General features: G+C 52.4%; 1 protein-coding gene across 2 annotated transcripts in view; it reads right to left on the bottom strand.

The window, feature by feature from the left end:
• MGAT5B (alpha-1,6-mannosylglycoprotein 6-beta-N-acetylglucosaminyltransferase B) overlaps positions 1–23,096 on the bottom strand; it is a 66,319-nt gene that overhangs the window by 1,324 nt on the left and 41,899 nt on the right. The window contains exons 9-16 of one of the 2 annotated variants that reach the window (XM_068530809.1): positions 20,689–20,820; positions 19,176–19,309; positions 14,713–14,843; positions 14,240–14,245; positions 6,741–6,896; positions 5,539–5,685; positions 5,234–5,350; positions 61–135 (exon numbers count right to left, since the gene is read on the bottom strand). In XM_068530809.1, coding sequence (XP_068386910.1) covers positions 61–135; positions 5,234–5,350; positions 5,539–5,685; positions 6,741–6,896; positions 14,240–14,245; positions 14,713–14,843; positions 19,176–19,309; positions 20,689–20,820 — 898 coding nt within the window. The remainder of the gene's footprint in view (positions 1–60; positions 136–5,233; positions 5,351–5,538; positions 5,686–6,740; positions 6,897–14,239; positions 14,246–14,712; positions 14,844–19,175; positions 19,310–20,688; positions 20,821–23,096) is intronic. The other variant, XM_068530808.1, reaches the window with a different exon arrangement.

The following is a 23,096-nucleotide window of genomic DNA, read 5'->3' as shown; positions in this document are numbered from 1 at the left end:
CTCAGACACTGGAGCCAGCTCGGCCCCTAGAGAGAGACAGAGAGCAGGGGACCCACCTACCTGGTGCTGGATGTAGGCGTGGACCCGCTCCAGCATCCCCTCACACGTGTACTCGTAGGGCAGGTAGGGGTCCACCTGTGCGAGAGACAGGCAGACACATGGGGCAGGAGAAGCCCTGGGCCTCCCCAGACCTGGCTGCTCGGGCCTGGGCGCAGAGATCTGGGGGCTCTCACGGCCTGCACCCGGGAGCCGACCACCCTATCCACGCAGATGCCCGCTCCCCGGTGCGCCCTTCAGTGGCCCTCGGGGGGCTCACGATAGCTCATTCCCTCCCTGGCCCCCTCCCAGTTCCACGGAGCTTCTCCTCTTTCCGTAAAGCTCAGCATGCCATCCCCTCCTCGGCTGTGATGCTTGCTCTTCCCCAGCCAACCACCGGACGCACCCTCCCCTCTTAGACGTCACCTCCTCCAGGAAGCAGACCCAGAGCTCCACCCCCACTCCTGTTAAAGGACCACTTTCCTTTGCACCCACCCCAGACTTCCCCAGTAGAGAATTGGTGCCTGTGTCATCATTTCTGATTTATCCCTTGTCTCCCTCAGGTCATAAGCCCCATGGGCTGTGGGACCACGACTTGTTCACCATTGAATCCCTGGTGCCTGGCACAACGCCTGGTACACAGTGGTCACTGAGGAACTAGTCATGGAATGAAAAAGCATCCCCAGCTCTGCCTGTGTTCTGCCCAAGATGTGGAAGTTTCACGCAAAGCAACACAGGGCATCTCCCAGCCTGATGGAATGAGATGACATTTGTAAAGCTTCCTGCCCAGACCAGGCACCCGGCAGCTACATGAACTAGGTGCCCCCAAACGGAGGCCACATACCGTCAGTCTAAATATCAGAGTTACAGAACAGCGCACGCCGGGGCTGACGGGAGCATATGGATTTGGTAGCTGGGGCGCAAGGAGCAAGGGGGACGGAAGAGGTGATGAGGAGGCCGCCTCCCCAGCGCGGGGACCCCCACCTCCTCTCCACTCCTCTTACCTGGCCACCCCCTCCCTGTTCACAGCAACGCTCGGTGGCCCAGCACACAGCCTCCTTGGAGGAAACTGTCGGCCAGGTGGGCGGGAGGCGAGATCGTGGTGACATGGGAGATGGTCCATCTCAGACTCAGAGGAAGGTCTGTTTTAGCCTTTGACCCCACCTCCCACTCCCCAACATGTGTGTTGGCACCATACCCAGCCCAGCCGCCTCCTGTTAATGCCGTTTCCCTGCCAGCAGCTCCAGAAATCAGGCAGTTTTAGCCCAGGTAGTGAAATCTTGCTGGCCTGCCCAAGTCCTTTCTCCTCATCAGAGATGGGTGTGTCAGAACCCAATCAGGCTGCGCTGGGTCCTGCCTCCTGTAGACCCCAGCTCGAAGGGCTGGAGGCCCACCCTGGGCCCTCTGGCCAAGGGGACATCCCCGACTTCAAGCTGAGGAGGGTCTCAGGGAAGCAGCAGCTGCCACCAGGACCGATTCTCGGGACAAGGCCCCACCCATCTGACCTTGCCCCGGTTCTGACTTCACCTACACTGTGAGCAGGTGTCCTTAATGCTGGGGCAGTTCCGGGGTCCCAGAGAATCCCCAGGTCCACATCCAGCCACCACTTCACAGCCCATCAACCAGCACAGCCTTTCCAGCCCTGAGCTCCACACAGCCAATCCCAACCCCAGCGGATGGCCACCGAGGCCCCGGCCGCCGGCTGCTGCCCCAGGGGATCCCCAGTCACCTCGGGTCCAAGACTTCAAGTCCTGGTTATAAATAAACCCCCCAGAGAAGAGACTTCCCCTCCAAATATCACTCTGCCTGCTCCTGGCGGCAACCAGCGAGTTATCCCCGCGTGGTCTGAAGCCCGTCACGTGGTGATTCTAAGCCCCCCTTCACCCGTGCGAGGGAGGGGACCATTCGCAGCAGCCACCTGCCGTGGCTCTCCCACCGGAGGAGCCAGCCTGCCTGGAAATTACCCCCATTAGGTCTAATTACAGGTGTGCACGGTGATCCGTCTCGACAGAATAGCAGGTGCTGGTCCTGCCGGGATTGCTGGCCTGTGATAATGAGAGCGGAAGGGGGCGGGAGCAGGTGCTGGCATCCCTCCCCCCCCCCACCTCCTTCCTCTCACCTCGAATGGCCTCACCCTAGACCGAGGGCAAGCCCACCCCCACCTGGAGCCGCCTCGCTGCTTGCTGGGTGGGGGACAGCTGGGCTGGTGCCTCAGGTCTCTCTCACCCCCTCCTCCTCCCTCACCCCGCAAAAGGCCCCATGACTTGCAGCAGCTGCGTCCCCTGATGCTGGCCCTCATTCGCTCTCTCAGTTCCTGCCAGCTGTTTCTAAGTCAGTTTTCTAAAACAGGATGATCAGAGTTACCCACGGTGCTTGTTTAAAACGCAAACTCCAAGGCCGCACCGGTCCTTTTAAATCAGAAGCTGGGGATAGGCCCAGGAATCTGCATTTTAAACACCTCCCAGGCAATTCTTGGGTAAAGGGTTAACTGACCAAGAGTCAGGGTCGGGGGGGGCGGGGGATGGCTAAAGGCAGGGGGGACCACGGGCTGGTTTGGGGTCCAGCTGCAAGTCAGCCTGACGAATTTGCAATACCTTGGTTCCTGGGCCCTTTTGTTATTGATTTTTAATTAACTAACAATTAACAGATGTTCACGTTTTAAAAAATCAAGAGAAAACAAGGCAAAGTAAGTTCTCCTCTGACCCCAGATGCCCAGCCCCTTCCCCAGGGCAGGCACTGTTATCAGTTTCTCGTGTGTCCAACCAGAAACAACGGGTGAATAGATGATCATGCTCACACGCACGGACGCCCCCCAACATACACCCCTGTTTGGGTCTGCAGCGGGGAACGTGGCCCTCCACAGGGCTGGGATCTCGCTCACTCAGCCTCACAAGGGATCTTGAAGGTGGAGCCAGACCTGAGGCCTGGGGGTGGACAAAAGCCGTCCTGGTCCCCTTCCCATGCCGCCCCTGCCCCCCTGGGGTGGAAGCCCCAGAGGGCTGCTTTTGCAACGGGTGGGGAGAGGGAGCAGGAAGAGAGTGCAGGATGGGGGTCCCCCAGGGCAGCTTCCCACAGCGCCCTCCCCCGTACCGTCTGTCGGGGGCTGGGGGGCTTTCTCTAGCTTGCTCAGCTCAGTGTTGAGAGCTGACACCTGGCCCCCCCGGTTCAGCCTCAGCCAGCGATGGATGGAGCTGGGGGAAAAACACCCCGGTTTCCTCATTTCTCAGGACAATCCGGGATGCGAGTACCCCACCTCTCGGAGGTCCCCGCCGGCATTGAGCACCAGGTGCCTGAAGGCAGGGGTAACCTTCTTGATAACACACCCTGACTCACTGGCACCCCAGGACCTTCCTTCCTGAGATCACCCCCCAAATAAACTACCTGTGCTCAAATCCCTGCCTGGGGTCAGCTCCGGGAAGAACCCAATCTCAGTCCTGGACCCGGAGGAACTTCCAGCAGAGGAGGATTTGTTTAAGCGGATGCTTAAGAGGGGGTGGAGGGCTCTCCCTGCACCACTGGTGGAGGTTCACGGGTTCAGCCGCTTCGCGGGTCAACCTGGCCACATCTGCCACAACCAGAGATGCACCTAGGCTGTGACACAGCACTTTCCTTGGTACTTTCACTAGAGAAACACTCACACCCAGACAGGAGGGAAGGACGAGGGTGGGGTGGGTAGAGGAAGGGAGTGGGCAGGGTGGGCAGGGATTTTCTGGGGTCATTTGCTGAGGGGGTGGGCTAAGGCTGGGAGTGCTGAATGGGAGGGACTGATCCACGGGATGCAGGAGGGTGTTAAAAAGAAAAAAAAATGCAGGGACTTCCCTGGTGGCGCAGTGGTTAAGACTCTTGAGCTCCCAGTGCAGGGGGCCCGGGCTCAGTCCCTGGTCAGGGAACTAGATCCCACATGCCGCAACTAAGAGTTCGCATGCCACAACTAAGGAGTCAGCGAGCCGCAACTAAGGACCCCGCCTGCCGCAACTAAGACCTGGTGCAACCAAATAAATAAGTAAAATTTTAAAAAACAAAACTGGCAGTCCAGTGGTTAGGACTTGGCACTTTCACTGCCGGGGCCCGGATTCAATCCCTGATCAGGAAACTAAGATCCTGTAAGTTGCATGGCACGACCAAAAACATATTTAAAAAAATATGCAACCCTGTCTCACGGTCAGGACAACCAGGCAGGGCTCTGGACCCAAAGCTAAGCCCTTCGGACTGTATAGGGCATCGATGCGCGCTGGCCTCTGCCCCGAGCCCGGCAGTGTCCCCAGCTCCCCAGACAGCTGTGTGTCCTCCTGGGCAGGGCTCTCCCTTGTCGTGGCCCCTGCCCCAGCAGCCTAATGCTCTCTGACTCTGCCACAAGTCTGCCCAGAGCAGCACAATCACCCCCAGCCCCCTGCCAGGGAGGGCACGCTCGGTGACCTTGGTGACGGGCAGAGAAGGGGACCTGACAGGAGTGGGATTTTTTTGCTCAGCCTGGTGTCCGAGCGACAGCAAGAAATGGGTCCAGAGGGATCACGGCAAGCAGAGCCGCCCCTCCCCGTGCTCACACAGTCCGACCGCTTCTCAAAATGAAGGCCCCACAAGAGCGCACACGCACAGGGAGCCATCAGAAGCCACGGAGGTGCCCACCGAGGAGAGGAGCTGCACAAACCCCTCCTTGCCCTCCGCCCGCACCCACCAACACTTACACACTTGCTGGAGGAAACGCAGAACGCTCTATCCACTTGCTATGCAAAGGCGGCACCACCCAGACCTGGTTTGAAATGCAGAGCTTCAGCCCCACCCAACTTGCTGACTCTGAACCTGAGCTTTAACAAGATCCCCAGGTGATCTGTGTGCACATTATCGTCTGAGAGGTGCTGCTCAAAGACCACAGAGACAGCGGAGTTCGAAGAACCTTCACACATTCATCCTGAAAACATTTACTCAGCACTTAACCTGTGCTGGGAGTGCTCACAGGACCCGGCCCCCAGAGACGCGCTATAAATGATTCTGGATCCAGGGCTGCCGTGTAAGGTTGTGCAGGTTGCTCACGGCACAGAGGCAGGTTTTCCCCCCACTCCCTCAACAAACACACACGCATCCAAGTTGCCAACCCAGGCCTGCAAGTCTGAATTCACCGAGAGGAGCATCTTTTTCTAATTATAGCAAAGACCCAAAGTCTAGGATATTGGTGGTCCCGACTGGATCCGAGTCTCACCTGGGTTCTCATGATGGCCTTGATGGCCGCTTCAAGCTCCTCTGAGTTGTTGTAGTTGACGGTCCACACGTGGGGCTTGCCAATGAACTTCTCTGCGTAGGGATGCTGGGAGAACACCTAGCCAGGGCACAGAGACGGGACGCTTCTCCCTCTGCCTGCCAAGCTGGGCTGCGTGAAGAGCAGGAGCCCCCCCACCCACCTGTCCCATCTCTCCCTTCACCCCATGTCTCAGTCTCCCCCTTCCAGGAACTGCAGGGGTCCCATCTCGGACCCTCCCGATGTGGGACCAGGCCCTTCCCACTCACCTCTCTGGAGGTGGGTTTGCCCCGGAAGAACTCATGGTTGAGTGAGCTGTGGGGCGGGCTGAAGCGAGACTGCAGGAAGACGCAGCCGTTGGCGATGGCCTCTAGCGGGGCAGGGCCCTCATAGGGGAAGCCAAAGCCTATGAAGAGCTGCAGAACCGAGGCGGCACAATGGTCAGGGAAGGTTGGGTATCACAGCCCAGGAGCCCCAGGAAGCTGGGAGCGAGGCTGGGGTTGGGACATTCACAGGAGGCAGCTGGGGCAGCAGAGAGCCCAGAGCAGCTATGTGCCTCAGCCATTGTGAAATCAGGACGTCTAGTTAGGTCATATCAATGGCCTCCTCCTGCTCTAAAGGCTATGATTCTGGAGGGGAAAAGAACAAGGGTTCCCAAGCTTAGAAGGCTTCAGGCCACTCCTACAGCTGACCTCAAAGGACCTTTACTCATTCACCCAAAAAACATTCATTCAGTACCTGACTTGTACTAGGAGTGCTCATACGGTTGGCCCCTGAAAGGTGATCAATAAGTGATTCTGAATCTGGGGTTGCCATGTAGGGTTGTTCAGGTTGCTCACTGCACAAAGATACCCTCTCTCCACCCCGACACACACACACACACACACACACACACACACACACACACACACACATCCAAGAGGCCTGAAGAAATAAGTTATGGTGAGAACAGGGGAGGACCTGGCAGCTGGCTAGAGACCGTCCAGCCTTAGCTGATGCTTCAGGGCCCAACAGCAAGATCACGCTCCAGGGACACACCTCAGGGAATTCCCGAAGCAGTTTGTCAGAACTAGTGGCCCGATGGAACTCCAGCCATTTGCCCCCAGCCTGCCCTTCCACCCTCTCAGTGGCTCTGAAAGCCAGGTCCAGGAGTCAGCTGGGCTGGACTGGTGTTAAGGGAGGTGGGGGGGCAGGTGGGCAGCCCAACTCCTCTTCATCATCACTGAGCCCCACTCAGGTCCCTTTCACTGTGGGGCCTCCCCTGCCTGATGGGCATCCCCATCTCTGCCCCCAGATCTGACCAGCCCCTAAGAGGCCCGGACACGAGGCTCAGGGCAGCAGAGTGTCCTGCGCGTGTCCACACGTAAAGGGGGCCACAAGTGATGGTGGCAGGCATGGCAGGCACATATGGGCACCTCCTGGACATCTATGGCCGGGCTGGGGTGAGGATGGAGGACGGGGTGGGGCTCACTTTGGCCTTGCGCAGCAGCTGCTGGAACTCAGGCTGCGGCAAGAGGCCGTGGTTCTTCACGAAGGCCGGGACTTCGGGGGGCCGCTGGCTCTCGTAGTACACGGTGCCGTGGATCTCCATGTACTTGTTCAGGATGCTCAGGAACTTCTCCTTCCCCTGGAAGAGGAGGAGGAGGGGATGGGAGCCTTGCTCCAACCTCAGATGGCAGAGCCAGCTGAAGAGACACCCCTGGTCAGGAAGGCGGAAAACATGGGGCCAGTCTCAGGTCGGCCCCTAACCAGCTGTGTGACCCTGAGGAGGCCCCTGCCCTCTCTGGTCCTCAATTTCTTTATCTATGAGTTACAGAGGTTGGATTAAACCAGAGGCCTCCGGACTATTTTTAGCCATGGAACTGTTTTCTTTCCAAAGGTCTCCTATAGAGACCAACATTTAATTGTATCCAGCTGGAGCTACTTGGCCTCCCCTGAATCCCTGATGACCTCCAAGGACCTCTGAGGAGGCATGGAGCATAGGTGAATAGATAACACCTCAGCGTCTGGGCACCCATCTGACCCTACGGCCAGGGCCCTGAGCTGGGAGCTGTGGTCAGTGTAGGACCTCGACAGGAATAAGCATGGGATCGGCTGCCGGGTTCTATTTTTTAGAGCTTTTCTGAGGCTTGCAGAAGAGAGGGAGGGGAAAGTAGCTTCGAGATCACGGAGAAGGGTGGGGCGTGGGGCTCTCTTCAGGAAGGATTAGTTCCCAACAGGCCAATGGGTCAGAGGAAAAGAACTCATGGTTCCCCACGTCCCGCCGGCCAGCATGAGATCAGACCACCAGGAGATCCAGCCCAGGTTTACTTTACAAACCACAGCTCTTGAAGAATATTATCAATGGACATCAGAATAATTGTTAACAATTCACATTTTGAAACTCAAACTGTATACATTTTTCACAAGGAGGCCTTCCACTTTGGGTAATGCAGATCAGCCCTGCCTCTGAGAATGACCAGGAAAAACGGGAAAATGTAAAAAACATCTATGAAGGCCCTGAAAAATCTAACAGAGAATGAAGAATTACAAGGCCAAGACCTGGGAGAAGGAGGAAAAGAGATTGCTGAGGCCAGTGTTGGGGTTGGTTTTCCTCCTGGGGGCACCTGCTGATTCCAAGGGCAGCATCTAGGCAGCTAAGCAGACCTGGGAGACAGAAGTCAGAGTTCGGGGCCCGCCAAAGATGGGGAGCCCTGACGGAAATCCACACTTTGGGTTGGAACTCTGAGGAGTTACATCCTGGAAGAAAGGGCGGACCAGAACTAGAGCAGCTCTTGCAGGGGCTGAATCCTTTTAAAATTGTCTCAATCACTATCATTGGTTGAGGTGATCTGGGATTGCTAGGGCCCCAGCTGTAATCTAAGAATCAAAGTAAATCCTGGGGCTTCCCTGGCGGCGCAGTGGTTGGGAATATGCCTGCCAATGCAGGGGACACGGGTTCGAGCCCTGGTCTGGGAGGATCCCACATGCCGCGGAGCGGCTGGGCCCGTGAGCCACAATTACTGAGCCTGCGCGTCTGGAGCCTGTGCTCCGCGACAAGAGAGGCCGCGATAGTGAGAGGCCCGCGCACCGTGATGAAGAGTGGTCCCCACTTGCCACAACTAGAGAAAGCCCTCGCACAGAAACGAAGACCCAACACAGCCATAAATAAAATAAATAATTAAAAAAAAAAAAAAAGCTCTATGCAAAGGTCTTTAGGGGTTGCAGCCCACTTATTAAAAAAAAAAAAAAGAAAGTAAATCCTCTCTGGAAGAAGAGAGCATCATGCTTGACCTCAAATTATTTCTACAGTTTTTCATATTCACTTTCCAGAACTACCTAGAGGTAGTTTTTCTCAAAAAGAAAAAAAAAGAAAAGAAAAGAAAAAGGAACCAATAAAATCCCAATCAAAATCCCAGCAGGCTTTTTAAAATGGGAATTGACAAGCTAATTCTAAAATTCATTTGGAAATGCAAGGACCTAGAAGAGACAAAATAACTTTGAAAAAGAAGAAGTAATTGGGCAGACTTATATCACCTGATTTCAAGACTTATTATAAAGCTACAGTAATCAAGACAGTGTGATATTGGCACCGAGAGAGACAGATCAACAGAACAGAACAGACAGTCCAGAAATAGACCTACACATGTAGGGTCAATTGAATCCTGACAAAGATGCAAAGACATTTCAGTAGAGGAAGGATAGTCTTTTCAACAAACAGTCATGGATCACTCTATATGCAAAAAAAAAAAAAAAAAAGGAAAGGGAAGGGAAAAAAGGACTTCAACCTATACTTCATACCATATATAAAAGTTAATTCAAAATGGATCACAGACTTAAATGTGAACCTAAAACTATAAAACTCATAGGAGAAAAATCTTTGTGACCTGGGGTTAGACAAAGATTTCTTGGATACACCAAAAGCACAATCCATAAAAGAAAACACTGGACTTCATTAAAATTAAAAACTTTTGCTCTTTGAAAGATGCTGTTACGAGAAAGACAAGCCACAGCCTGGGAGAAAAGTTTTGCAAAGCATCTATTTGTTAAAGAACCTATATCCAGAATATGTAAAGAACTCTAACCACTCAATAATAAGAAAATAAACAACCCAATCTTTTAAATGGGCAACATTTTTGAAGGTATTTCACCAAAAAAGATAAATGGAAGACAAATAAGTACACAAAAACATCTTCAACATCATTAGTCATTAGAGAATTACAAATTAAACCCACAATAAGATACTACCACACACCTGTTAAAATGGCTAAATTTAGAAAGACTGACCATGCAAAGTATTGATGATTTTGTAAAGGAATTGGAACTCTCATACATTGCTGGCAGGATTGTAAAATGGCAAAACCACTTTTCTTAAAACGTTAAACATAGTTCTACAATATGACCCAGCCATCCACTCCTAGGTATTTACCCACAAGGAATGAAAGCATATGTGTGTACAAAGATTTGTACGTGAATGTTCAAACAGCTTTATTTGTAATAGCCAAATACTGGAAACAACCCAAATGTCCACTAAGAGGTGAATGGATAAATAAAGTGTAGTCCATCCATTCAATGGAATACTACTCAGCAATAAAAAGGAATGAACTATCGTTACATGCAACAGGATGAAGGAATCTCAAAATAATTACACTCAGTGAGAAAATCCAGACAAAAATGAGTATATACCATATGATTCCATTTATATAAAATTATATTAATAGAAAATGAAAACTAATCCATAGTGACAGAAAGCAGATCACTGGTTGCCTGGAGATGAGGAGGAGAGGAGAGATAGGAGGAAGAGATGCCAAAGGGAAGGAGGAAATTTCAGGGGTGGTGGATCTATTCTCTCTCATGATTGTGGTGATGGTTTCACATAAGTCAAAAGCCATAAAATTATACACTTTAAACAAGTTTAGTGTATTGCATGTCAATTTTCCCCAATAGAGCTATTAAAATAGATTTTTTAATTTAAAAATTTAAATACCTTGATTTTTTTAAAAAAATCACGTACATAAAGAGACAAGACTATATGATCAACACCCAAGAGAAACGACAATAAAAACAGATTCATACGAGATCTATATGCTGGAGTTACCAGGCACAGACTTTAAGATAAATATGCTGAATATAGTCTAGGAAATAGAAGATAAAATTTGAAATCAAATGGAAAAAAAAACCCACAGTGGCAGAAACTAAAGACTAAATGGATGGATTTAACAGCAGATTAAACACAGCTGAAGAGAAACTTCACTTACTGAAAGAACAAAAGAAAACATCCAGAATGAAGCATAGAGAAACTAAAGGATGGAAACTGCAGAAAAGAATGTTGGAGACAAGGGTATATAATGAAGATTTAATGTCTGTGTAATTGGCGTCCCAGAAGTACAGGAGAGAGATTGGGGCAGAAGCAACATTTAAAGAGAGAGTAGCTGAGAGTTTTCTAAAATTAGTGAAAGATCAAACCACAGACCCAAAGAGATCTACAAACTCCACTCAGGATAAAAACAGAACAAACAAGCAAAAAACCACACTGAGGCTTATCATAGTAAAGCTTCTGAAAACCAAACGGAAGCCTTAAAAGCAGGCAAAGGAAAACACAAAAAGGAAATTACCTTTAAAGGAACAATCAGACCTACACTGACTTCTCAACAGAAATGACAGAAGGCAGAGGACAAGCTAGAATTTGTACGTAATGAATATATCCTCTGAGACATTTTTAGAAAATCAAAAACAGCAGTCCCAGACTAAGCTGGTTTCTTCTGGAGACAGACAATGATTCCAAATGGAATCTCAGAGATGTAAGAAGGAACACAGAACAATACAAAGGGTAAATGTGGGTAAATGTAAATGAATATTGACTTCGCAAAACAACAGTAGCAACAACAACAATAATAATAATAATATATCGTGGGGTATAAAATATTTGGAGAGTATTAAAATACCATAAAACATATAAGTCGGGGCCGGATAGAAGTAAAACATTTTAAAGTTCTTTTATAACCCAATGAAACGTAAAAGTATTGGCTTAGACTTTGATAAGTCAAAGGTGCGTGTTATAACCTTTAGGGTAGCCTAAAGAGTATAAAAATATTAAGAAGATCAGAACGAAAAGAATATGCGAATAAAATTAGCTAAAGGAAGGTGGATTTTTAAAAATATATCAATGTAAAAAGATAAGAAATGAGCGGAAAAAGAACACGGAACAGGTTAAAAAAAAAAAAAAAGAAACCAACTAATAAAATGGTAGATTCAAAGCCAAATAATATCAGTAATCACACCAAAATTTTAAAAGGACTACTTATTATAAAACTGAATTATGGCCCTAGAAAAAAATCAAATCAAGGACGTAAAGTTTTTAGAAAATGTCTCCAAAGCCCCCATTCAACTTCCTGATCCCATTACCAGAGCAGCTATTATTAACAGTTTCTTGCGTGCCTTCCTCAGATCTTTTATGCATTATAAGCAGATGTACATTTTCTTTAAAACACACACATACATGCACAAATGGGTTCACGTTACATGCAATGTTGAGCAACTTTTTTTCACCTAATCATACACGTGTGTGTATTTATGTATGAAAACTTAAAGTTTTACAAAACAATAATTACTCTTAATACATGTAAAGTCCTCTGATATCCTTTTATTCTATTGTTTCTATATTATTCTGCTTCATCTAAAAGGCTAATCAAGACTCTCTGAGTTAAAAAAAGACAAATACTGCATGATCTCACTAATATGCAGAATTGAAAAGAGTCAAACACATAGAAAACAGTAGAATGGTGTGTGTCAAGGGCTGGGCGGGGGGGTGGGGTGGGGTGGGACATATGGGTTAAAGGGGACAAACTTTCAGTTTTAAGATAAATAAATTCAGGGATTTAAGGTCCAGCATGGTGATTATAGTTAATAAACCTATATTGTATACTTGAAATTTGCTAAGAGTCAATCTTAAATGTTCTCACCACACACACATGATAACTGAGGCGGTGGATGTGTTCATTAGCTTGATTGTGGCACTCGTTTCACAATATAAATGTTTATCAAGCCATCATGCTGTACACCTTAAATACATACAATTTCTCTTTGTCAATTATACCTCAGTAAACCTGAGGAGAAAAAAAAAAAAAGAAAAACAACCAGAGCCAAGTTGCAGTTTGAAAAGTCCACCTTAGCTCCCCCAGAAGCACGTCTGATGTCTGGAACCTTTCCTCCAACAGCGAGGCTGGGTTTGCTGCGTCCGGACAAGCAGCCTCTCTCGCACCCCTCACTCCCGCTCCCTGGGACAGGCTCTTCTAAAACAGCGGCATCTAAGCCCTAGCCTCCGGCTCTGGGGACCCAGGATAAGACAAGCCTCCTCGGCACAGCATTCACCAAAATCCTCTCCCTGATCCCGTCTGCCGCTCCCCTAAGGATGTGACGACCTCATACCCTCCTCCCTCCTCCGCTTCTCGCCACCTGGTCCCCTGAACTCTAGATGGCATTTGTCCCAGGATGCTGCTGTCATTCCTTTCTTCATCTGGCCACCTCTGCCTTCCTTGGGTCACAAAGACCAGAGCAAAGATGTCTTTTTTTGGAAGCAGCTGCTTTGAGGTCTCTTGCTGTACAGCGTTGCTCCTGGCTATCCCAGAAGCTCCTGAGCTAGAGATACAACTGTTCTCTTCCCGGTCCTCATAACCTCTCATTCTCTTGGGGCAGTTTCTTAACAGTATCTTCTGGTACAAGCAGACACCGTCTGTGCTCACTCCCTTCCTTGCCCAGCACCCCGGGCATCCTGGCAGCCAGCTCATTTGGCATCAAATGAGGATGACTCCTCGCCCCTCTCCCCACACCTGGCAGTGGGCACTGATGTCTCAGCCAGGGCTTGGACCCGTAGTCCAGCTTAATCCAGAGCTTCTCTCTGCCTCTATCCAAGGCATCATAACCGAGGAGGCTATGTAGAGTCGGAGTTAAGTGTTCTGGCTCTTAGATGTGGGTTCGAATCCCAGCCGCACCACTTAACTAGCTTGTCACTCTAACCTCGTAGTTGATGGTCAAGTGAGAAAATATATGCGAGCACCTGGCAATAGTAAGCTCTGGATGGACCAGTATTAGCCATGGCTATGACCTCATAGGGTTGTTGTGGCACAGACCATGAGATGTCCCATAATATCGCTTTCCTCCCCCTTCCTCAGTCACAGAACTCCAGGGCTGAGCTGGGCACCTGGTTGCCAGGGGCACAGCCACTTCCAGCATCCCCTGAGACTGGGCATGGCCATGGGACCGAGACCCAGCCACAGGGCCATATGAGGAAGAGATGCGCATAATGGTCAGGAGATGTCCCTAAACCTGACCTTCCCCTGCCCCTTCTTCTTCCCCCTCCTCCTCCTCCTCCCCCACCCCCTCCCAGCTGGAGGGCAGATGTAATGACTGTGCACTGTTTGTGGTCATCTTAAACGATGAGGCAAGACCAGGGTGGGAACTAAACAGGGCGGGTCAACCAGGGGAGAAGAGCCCCAGGTGTCAGGCCAGGACTGACACCTCCAGAGTTTGAAAACAGAAAAGAAGACATACTTCCATCTTGTCTCAATCACTATTATTCAGGGTTTTTCTGTGACAGCTGGACTTAATCCTAATCAACACAGCATGAGAATCATTAACTAAGGTGGTCATGTGACAGGCTTGACATGGGGTACAGGGGCTGCTCAATGTTCCCCACGATCGGCATCTTTATTCTTAACCTTTAGCCTCAGGCCGCCTGCCTTAGGTCAATAGCCCATCCCTAGGAGCTGCCCTGCGCCACGCGGAGCTGGACCCTGACCTCCAGGGCCTGCCTCCCCTCAGAGGGCCCCGGGAAGAGCCTGAGACCCCGCTGTCCCCATCACCCTCCTTCCACCTAGGTCTGGTCCATCCACAGGAGCCACAAACCCCGGAAAGCCCGCCTCGGGAGCACCCCCAGGGGAGACCCTATAGAGAGCAGAGGGGGGCAGGAGGCGAAGGGAACACGCGGCATACCTGGAGCTGCCTCGTTGCCAGGGGGGCAGAGAGAAAAGAGGAGAGAGAACAAGTCAGTGGCCGGGTGAGTGGGTACCCTCCCATGCTGGTGGTGCTTCTCGCGGGACCCCCGCCCTGAAGATGGGCTTCCAGCTCCTAGTCCTCTCCTGCTTCTCCACTGCCTCCCATCCCACAGAATCCCCACGTCTAGCCTAAACCCCCTTTGCGGGGTTAGAGTGTCTGTTGATCCATCCGAGGGAGGGTGCAAGGTTAAGCCATTTGAATTTGTTGCAAAGCGTGGGAGCAGGGAGAGGGGTGAGGCATGAGCCCCCCGGCTGGTATTTCCAAAGGCAGTTAGAGGCCTCTTTTCTGACCCATTAGTGGGGGCTGTTTTCCACCGTCGCCCAGTGCTGGGGGCGGTGGATGGGAGCCGAATCCTGGGGCTGGGAGCCCCGGGAGGCCGAGGGCTGGTGCTTGCGGTCAGCGGGGCTCACCTTCCAGATACTCGCCTCCTTGCCGTACACCACGGCCATGTTGCTGGCCTTGCCGCCTTTGATGAGCCGCTTCTCCGTCTCGTTGAGCTCCTCGGACACGAAGCCCATGAAGGAGTTGTCCGGGGTGTGAGCTGCAGCCAGACCACGGGGTCAGGAAGAGGGTTACCAGACAGCCAAGGGCACGCCCTGGGTCTACCCGGCCCAGTCCCATCGGAGGGCTCCCTGTTTGGCACGGATGGGGAAGGGGGCTGGGAGGTAAGGGGTCCGGTTTGGGGCGGGGAGAGCATCCACCCATCAGTGCCCTGGCCCCCTCCCACGGCATCTCTTACCACCTCCCCAGCCCTCTCTCCACGCAGCTCTTTGCTCACAAGGCCCTGCTGAGAGGTCTTTCCTGACCCCAATCCCACTCTGTCTCCTTTCCCTGCTTTATTTTTTGTCCCAGCACTCACTGACCAGATGCGATAGTATATATTGATTTGGTTGTGTATCATCATTAGAATCTAAGCCCCATGAGAGCAAAAGCTCTGTCTGTGTTCCCGGCACACGGCCGGCTGGCTCACAAACGCACAGAACATCTTCCCTTTCACACCTGCCAGCTTCTGCCCTGCCCTTCCCTCTGCCTGGAGCGCCCACCACCCTTTTCTAGGATGAGAAAATCCTATTCCGCTTCAGGGTCCCACTCACACGTCACCTCCTCTCCTCCCAGAAGCCTTCTCTGGGGCCCACGTGCCCTCCCTTGTGGCCCCATCCACTGCAGTTAGGTCTCCGGCAAAGCGCGGATCGCACCCTGCCTCACCTCCCAGAACCGAGCACACCAGGGGCAAGGAATGCGTTTCAGCTAGGGCTCCAATTCCTCGGCCACGCTGCAGGAATGTCACTGATTAGCTCTGTCTGCCGTGGCACAGGGTAGAGGTGTAGGCACAAGTGCCATCCATTTGCAAGTCACATGATCCCTCCCTTCAACGTACAGGACCTTGAATAGAATGCTTATGGAACCCAATTAAACCTACTCTACCTTCCCAGGTGGGAGAGGCTGCGGGGAGTAGGTTGGTTACAGCCATACACCCTTGATTTCCCAGAACAGCCCCGACGCCAAACACCCTATTTCTTCATTTCAGATGCACGTTTTTTCACATTTTAGCATGTCTGAAATTGGGATGCATACTTTAATCAAATGTGTAGATTTAACACAATATGTCTACCCATCCCTCTCAATACCCACAAAACTTATAATCAATATCTGGTGCACCTTAGAAGAGGTGGTGGTTTTCTGTCAAAGTGCCCCAGAAAGCTCACGGATTCTTGAGTCTGAAAATCCGACCACTATAAGGACGGGCTGCAGAACAAAATGATCTCTCCTCTAGGGCTTCAGAGGCATAAGTGTGGGGGGCGGGGGGCTCTGGAGGCCTGGAGTTGTTTCTGTGATGGTCAGAGCTCAGGCAGCTCTCCTGTCTCAGGAGGCTCTGCCAGGCCAGGGAGAGGCCCCAGGAGGGTAGACCAGACCCTCCCTGACCCAGTTTGCCTACCCAGCCCCACCCTGGCCTCTGTCCCTACCCTCTGGCTCTAGCTGGGGCTGCACCCAGGTCTCTCTCCCATTCGCCATTTCCTCCCTATTCTCAGAGATGGAGAAAATCTTATTCCACCAACTCCACCAGAAGGGACAGGTTTAGAACAATTTGCTAAACTAGTGGGCGTGGGACAGCGAAGTATTGCAACCAACTAAAATAACAGGGACCATTAAGCAAAGAGCTCCTGGGGGCAGGGCAAGGCAGGGAGAGGCAGCCAGTCTCCCAGTTAGCTCTTTGGGGAAATCAACCAGCTATCAATAGATGGGGAAAGAGGTCTGCTCATGAATTCCTTCCTGGACTTGGTATATCATTAAGACAGGCAAGTCTGTTTTTTGTTCTCTCTTTCTTTAATTGATTCAGTCAATTAACATTTTTCTGAGGACCTCGATAGGCTCCAGGGAAATAAAGATAAATCAGTCAGTGGCTCCTTTTTGAGTGATTCATACATAATCTATCAGTGGAAATAAATGTATAAGCAAATAACTCTATTTCAATGTATGCTTTAACAGAATTAGGTTTAAGAGTTATAAAAACATTCTGCCTGGAATAGATAAGGTGATCAGTGAAAGTGACAGTAAAAAGAAGAGACATTTGACATGGGGTTTTGGAGGATGAGTAGGAGTTTGCCAGGTTTGGAACTCTAGATCCAGTGGGTTTTACCCCAGGGCAACTCCTCATTTTCTCAGCGTAGATTATCGCAGAGGGCTCTTAACCCATCTCCTGCTTCCCCGTCCTCTACCACTGTCCCTTTGGCCATCTGCAGTCTGTCAGAACAATGTATCTCAAAAAATTTGTGGGGGGAATTCCCTGGAGGTCCAGTGGTTAGGACTCCGTGCTTTCATTGCCGAGGGCCTGGGTTCAATCCCTGGTCAGGGAACTAAGATCCCGCAAGCCGCCCGGCGTGACCAAAAAAAAAAAAAAAAAATTTCTCCATGATATTCCCTAGCTCAAGAACCTACAGTGAACCTCGAATTACCATATCCAATGTGAACTCAGGAGTCTTTGCTAAAAGACCCCACCCCTCTGCTGCCAGATCCTCGATGGTATTTTTTCTGCTCTGCTATCACATATGCTGTTTCCACAGCCTAGAGCATCACCACCACTCCCCACCCCCACTTCCTTTCCCTCCAGAAATCTCCTCAGGACCCATCCCACTCCAATCACTCTGCTGGGAGCACAACGCCACCAGATGACCCGTTAGGACAGTCACTCTTCTCTTGGAGAAGCCTCATACAACCTTGCAACGGGCTATGGGGAGGGAGTCTGGTCCCCACAGAGCCATGTGACCTCAGACAGGACATTCCACCTTTCTGGGCCTCAGTTTCCTCATCTGGGCTCCAAGGAAACTTCCCACCTTCCCAACCTTCTGGGATCCAATCAAGCCGTTACTCATGTATTATTCAGAAATCTTGTCTGCCTCTAATACAGCCTAGAGCCTGAAGAGTAATAAAAAAGCAGTCCCTAAGCACCCAAAAGGGATGCATTCATTTGACAGGCTCAGCAGAGATCAGCTACTTTACTTACGAGCAAGTTCCTCGGGACCCTGCTTGGAACCAAGCTCACTCTTAATTTAGAGACAATCCTAACGAGGGCGCTTATCCGGCTTTCTGACCCACAGCCTTCAAAGAGCCGCCAATTAGACATCCAAGATGCTGCTGGATGCAGATAGCTTGACGACGATTAAAAGTGACAGCTGACAGTCTCCCAAGTAGGAGAAAAGGCGCCACACCAAACAGCGACAGGAGAAGGGGCCACTCAGCAGGGGACGCGGCTCTGCACACCTCTGCCGGCCCTGCAGGGCAGGCCCCACACCAGAGAGATAGAGCATTGACCCTCAGTTGTCAAGAAAAGGTTAAATTATTTTCAGCACGCTGCATGTAAGAGGGGAGGTCAGTGTGTATATATTTTAAAGTCTCATTAAAAATCGCGAAAGCGGGCTTCCCTGGTGGCCCAGTGGTTAAGAATCCACCTGCCAATGCAGGGCACATGGGTTCAAGCCCTGGTCCGGGAAGATCCCACATGCCGCGGAGCAACTAAACCCGTGCGCCACAACTACTGAGCCTGCGCTCTAGAGCCCGCGAGCCACAACTACTGAGCCCACGGGCCACAACTACTGAAGCCCGCGCGCCTAGAGCCCGTGCTCCGCAACAAGAGAAGCCACCGCAATGAGAAGCCCACACAAGAGAGTAGCCCCCGCTCACTGCAACTAGAGAAAGCCCACGCGCAGCAACGAAGACCCAAAGCAGCCAAAAATAAATAAATTAAATAAATAAAATTTTTAAAAAATCGCGAAAGCTCAGCTCGAATGGCATCCCTTGCCCGAAGCCCGTCACCCACAGGGGCCCCAGCCACCCCACCCCCAGCCTTACTTCCCATCATCCCCAACGCTGGAGCCTCCCGGAGCATTTGCATTTCCAGAACCTTCCGTTCTTTCCATATCCATCTTCACTACGTCTGTTCCCTCTGCTTAGAAAGCCTCCCTATGCTGCCCCCTCGCCACTCACTGAAGTCTCCCTCCACGTTGGAATGTCTCTCTTTCTCAAAGGCCACGGAACCCTCTTTGTTCTGGAACCCTGTGCTGAGCCGCTCTCGAGGGCAAGAGAGCAACGTGTGCTCCAGGAGGACAAAGGCTGCGTCCTCCGGGTGTTGGAAAGGTCACCACGCTTCCCCCCGCACCCAGGCTGCCCCCTCCCTACACACCACCGGAGGCTTCCTCTGTGGCTCACACATTTGCAGAAAGGGGAACGAGGCTTTCCCGTCCGAGGGGACACGCCAAGGGGGTGTGTTCCCCTCCCCGCACAGGCCCCAAAAGGAAGGAGAGGAAGGAATGGGACCTGCCTCCTCCCGGGCCACCTCGGAGAGGCCCCCACCGCCGCCCAGCGGCCGGACACTCACGGAACATGGTCATGAACTGCTTAGGGTTGAGGTTCCAGTAGCCCCAGTTTGTCCGGTAGCCGTGCAGCGTGGCGTACTCCTCGTGGTTGTACGCAGGTTCTGTCCCGAAGGTGTCGATGACCCGGATGCGGCACCTGTCCACCCCCCCGGGATCAGGAACCAGGGTCACCAACCTCCCTGTGTCTCCCTGGGCTGGGATTGTGCCAGCCGTGGGCTCTGCAACCCGAAGGTGGCTGGTCAGGGTAGTGTGATGTGTGGTCAGGGCTTGGGCTCAGACACTAGCTGGCTGTGTGACCACGGGCAAGCGCCTTAACCTCTCTGGGTCAGCTTCCCCATCGGTCAAATGGGGATAACTGTCTCAGGGTCTTAGTGATACACCTGAACCAGGGACCACTAACTCAGAAACTGTTGTTTTTACAGCTGCCCCAAGGGAGCCTAGAAGGGGAGGCCCAGCCTGGAATGGGATCCCTCCCCACCGCCCCAGGGGTCACTTGTACGATTTCTACTTTCCTGGGCAGGGAGTCCACAGTCCCTCTGCCCAGGAGCCTGACACCCGCAGTATGTGCCTGGGTTATCTGGGCTGAGATGCAGAAGAGCAGGGCCCCAGGGGGACCAGCCACTGCCACGGGCCCATCGTGCCCATCGTGCCTCAAAGTCTCCTGCAAGTGTGGCCACTTCAGGTGGGCCTCCCAGCCGGTGGAGGCTGTGTCCCACCCTTTGGCCCATTGAGGCTGCTGTCAATGGGCCAAAGCCCGGAACCTCTCCCTCCATCTGGGCCACCCCGGAGTGGGCACCTGAAGAAAACCACTGAGACTCAGATGCCCTACAAGGCGTTCCCTCACCCAGAGTCCTTGCCGGTGACCCATAATTGTCCAGACTGCTGAGGTCGGCACTCCTCCCCCGGAAGAGGCGGGGATGGCAGGAAGAGGCCCCCAGTGCATGGAGAACATGCATTAATAATAAAAGTAATAACGCTGCCTGTCACTTTTTTTTTCCTAATAAAATCATGTGGGATAGTCAATGAGACTAGAGCAAACGTAATAAATAGCAGGGCTCTCTGTGCTAAATTAAACCCCGTACCCAGCTGGCTGCAGAGAGACAGAGCTATGGCATTGTCTTTCCTCCTGCCCTGGAGGGGGTGGGGTGGAGGAGGGAGTGGGGAGGGGGCTGCTGGGTCCCCACACACAGAGGTCACGCCCCGTTACCTGCCTTGTTCCCCTCCACCACTCCCTGCAATTCCTCTGCCCCCTCCATCTGGGTCAGCTCTGACCCTGCCCCCCAGCCTGTCCAGCAGCAGAGGGGCCTGGATCGCCTGGCTGTGGTTTATTAATTGTCATCTGAGTCAGCCTGAGTCAGGAGGCAGAGCTGTCAGAGAAGGAAGGCAGTGGGGGAGGGGGAGACTTCTCTCCACCGCGGAACCTGGGAAAGTGCAATCCCCCACCTTGGGGACCAGCCGGCAGCCAGACCCCAGGGGCTGCCATGGGCCATCACCACCATCCCGCTGCCCTCTCACCGGTACTTCTTGAAGGAGAGTCCCATGTGCTGCTTCATCTGCTGCAGGCCGTGGTAGTCGGTGTAGATGAGGTCGAAAGGCAGGGGCATGGTGAGCGGGCAGTTCCCCCGGCCTGGCGGCACCCCTAAGTTACTGAGAGAAGAACCCTTCAGAGTCTGAGCCCTGAGAGGGACCCACAGACAGCAAAAGCCCCTCTTCCCAAAAAGGCTTGCGTTGGGGGGACCTGGAGCCCACCCTGGTTCCTACAGCCCAGAATAAGTGGCGGGGAGAACACTGTAAAGGAAAGTGAGGTCAGTGCATGAATCCTGGCGAACTCTTGGAGAGGAAGCAAACAGGGCAGCCATGTACGGTTGTATAGGTTTTTTACTGCACAAGAGACTCCAACGAGGGGCAAATGGGACTGAGATCCAGCCCCGGCTAGCTTGCCAAGACTGTACCTGGCCTGGGCTGCCTGCCAGAAGGAAGGAGCACCTTCTGCTAATTTGCACAAACTTGATCCCTGCAGGGCTGTGTCCACCCAGAGGGGGTACCTTTACCCAATGTTCACAAAGTGCCATAAACACCCGCCGAGGTCCTCAGCACAGCTTCAGCATTTGTTAGGAGCTGAAGGGTCCCCAAACCTGTGCCCCAGAAGATATAATCCCGCTCTGCTGACTGGCTCCTGGCCCACGGAGATGCCTAGCCCTGCCCCACAGGCAGACCCTGCCTGCTGGGTCACACTCGCAGGCTTTCATATGGGAACAGGGCTGCCACTGGTGACCCAGGGTGGAGACTTTGGATCATCTCACTGGAGCCTGAAGGACACGGCCTCCCATCTGCCCAGTCCACCTCCCAGGAGGCAGGCTCAAAGCCCCCTGCCTGGTCCCCACAGTGCCAGCGTGAACTTTGTCCTGGATGCCCCTGCCCACCATCCGGGAGCCTTTGCTAAGCCTGACTACACACCCCCTGCAGAGGTGATGAGGCTTTTAGATCAATGACTCAGTAAGTCTGTACTGAGCGGCTGAGCCAGGCAGGGAGTAGTGTCGGCCCCCAGGGAAGCCCCCCCAGCAGCTGCCCACCTCCCCCATTCCCGCCTCCCTTGGATTCGTGGTCCAGATGCTGGAAGGCATCCACGAGACCTCCCAGGGAGCCCCTTCAGGGATCCACATGGCAAAAGGCCACGGTTATCATCAGTTCCCTGGGTCGCATCTCCGGCTCCTTGAGACAATTCAAGCCACGTGGAAAAGGAGCACCTGGACGCCTCTGCACTATCTCACTCGCATTCAGCAAGACACCCACAGAGGCTCGGTAAACACTGTCCCCTGAGCAAACTGCCCTAACGCGGCCTTTTCAGCGATGCTTATGATAACCTGATGACAAGGCCATGATGGAAAGATGTCAAGGGGAGCTTCGGGTGACGGGGATCAAGGCATCAGGGCTTGGCCTGTGGCCGGCAGAGAAGGGCATGCCCTCCCCCAGCCAGTGCACCCAGCCTCACTCATCTTCCCCATGCTGGCTCCCCCAGTGGTAGAACCTTTGCTGCTAAGTGGGGAGAGAGGAGTGCAAAAATCTTATAACCATTTTCTCCCCATTTCTTATCTATAAACTTAAAAATGGCCAAGCACCCCCACCCCCACCCCCATCTCCACCCGTCCAACCCTCCAGTGAGTCCCTCTTTCCAACCAGACGGCCACATAGGATTCTCAAACCCAGGGCTTCTAAGGCAGGGCGTGCTTCTTCAGCTTTTTTGCTGAATTACTCAGAAAGCAAAGGGGAATAAGCCCAGGACCCCAGGGGTCTGGAGCCATCACAGGAAACAGTTCCCACAACCTGGAGACTTCATGAAATATTTGGTGGTATTTTTAAGTGTCGAGCAGGTTTTACATTCTCCCCTGTAGGATCCCTGTTTTCTTTCCAGTGTGGCTGGACCCCAAAGTCCTCCAGTCAGATGGAGTATCGTTTTTGTCCTGGGCTATAGAAGCTCCGGGTTTAGGACAGACCCTGGTCCCCCTCCCCACTTCCTCCACTCAACTGAGAACCGCAAATAGAAAGACAAAGTGATGATTCCTCTTGCAGAAGTGAGGAAGGGGGTGGCGGCTCCTCCCTCATGGAATCTGGGTCTGGGAAAATTAAGACGATTCTGAAAATATAAACCGTAGGTGGGTCTAGTTGCTGCTACCTGCACCAGTCACATGCTTGATTTTCCCACACTGCTTTTCCAGCTGGTTACCAGGCAACATGTTGTCCCTCTGTGGCCATGGGTGGTGCCAACAAAGTCATGGGGGCTTCCTTTGGTTGCCTCAACCCTGACTACACCTCTGGCCCCAGCCCCAGACACCAGGGCCACTGAGAGGCCAGATGAGCAAGTCACAGCCCTCTCCTGGGAAAATGACCCCACACTGACTTCCTAGAGCCTGTGTCGTCTTCCT

Source organism: Eschrichtius robustus, chromosome 20, assembly GCF_028021215.1.
Source record: "Eschrichtius robustus isolate mEscRob2 chromosome 20, mEscRob2.pri, whole genome shotgun sequence".
Lineage (NCBI taxonomy): Eukaryota > Metazoa > Chordata > Mammalia > Artiodactyla > Eschrichtiidae > Eschrichtius > Eschrichtius robustus.
This window is presented reverse-complemented; position numbering and strand designations above follow the sequence as displayed.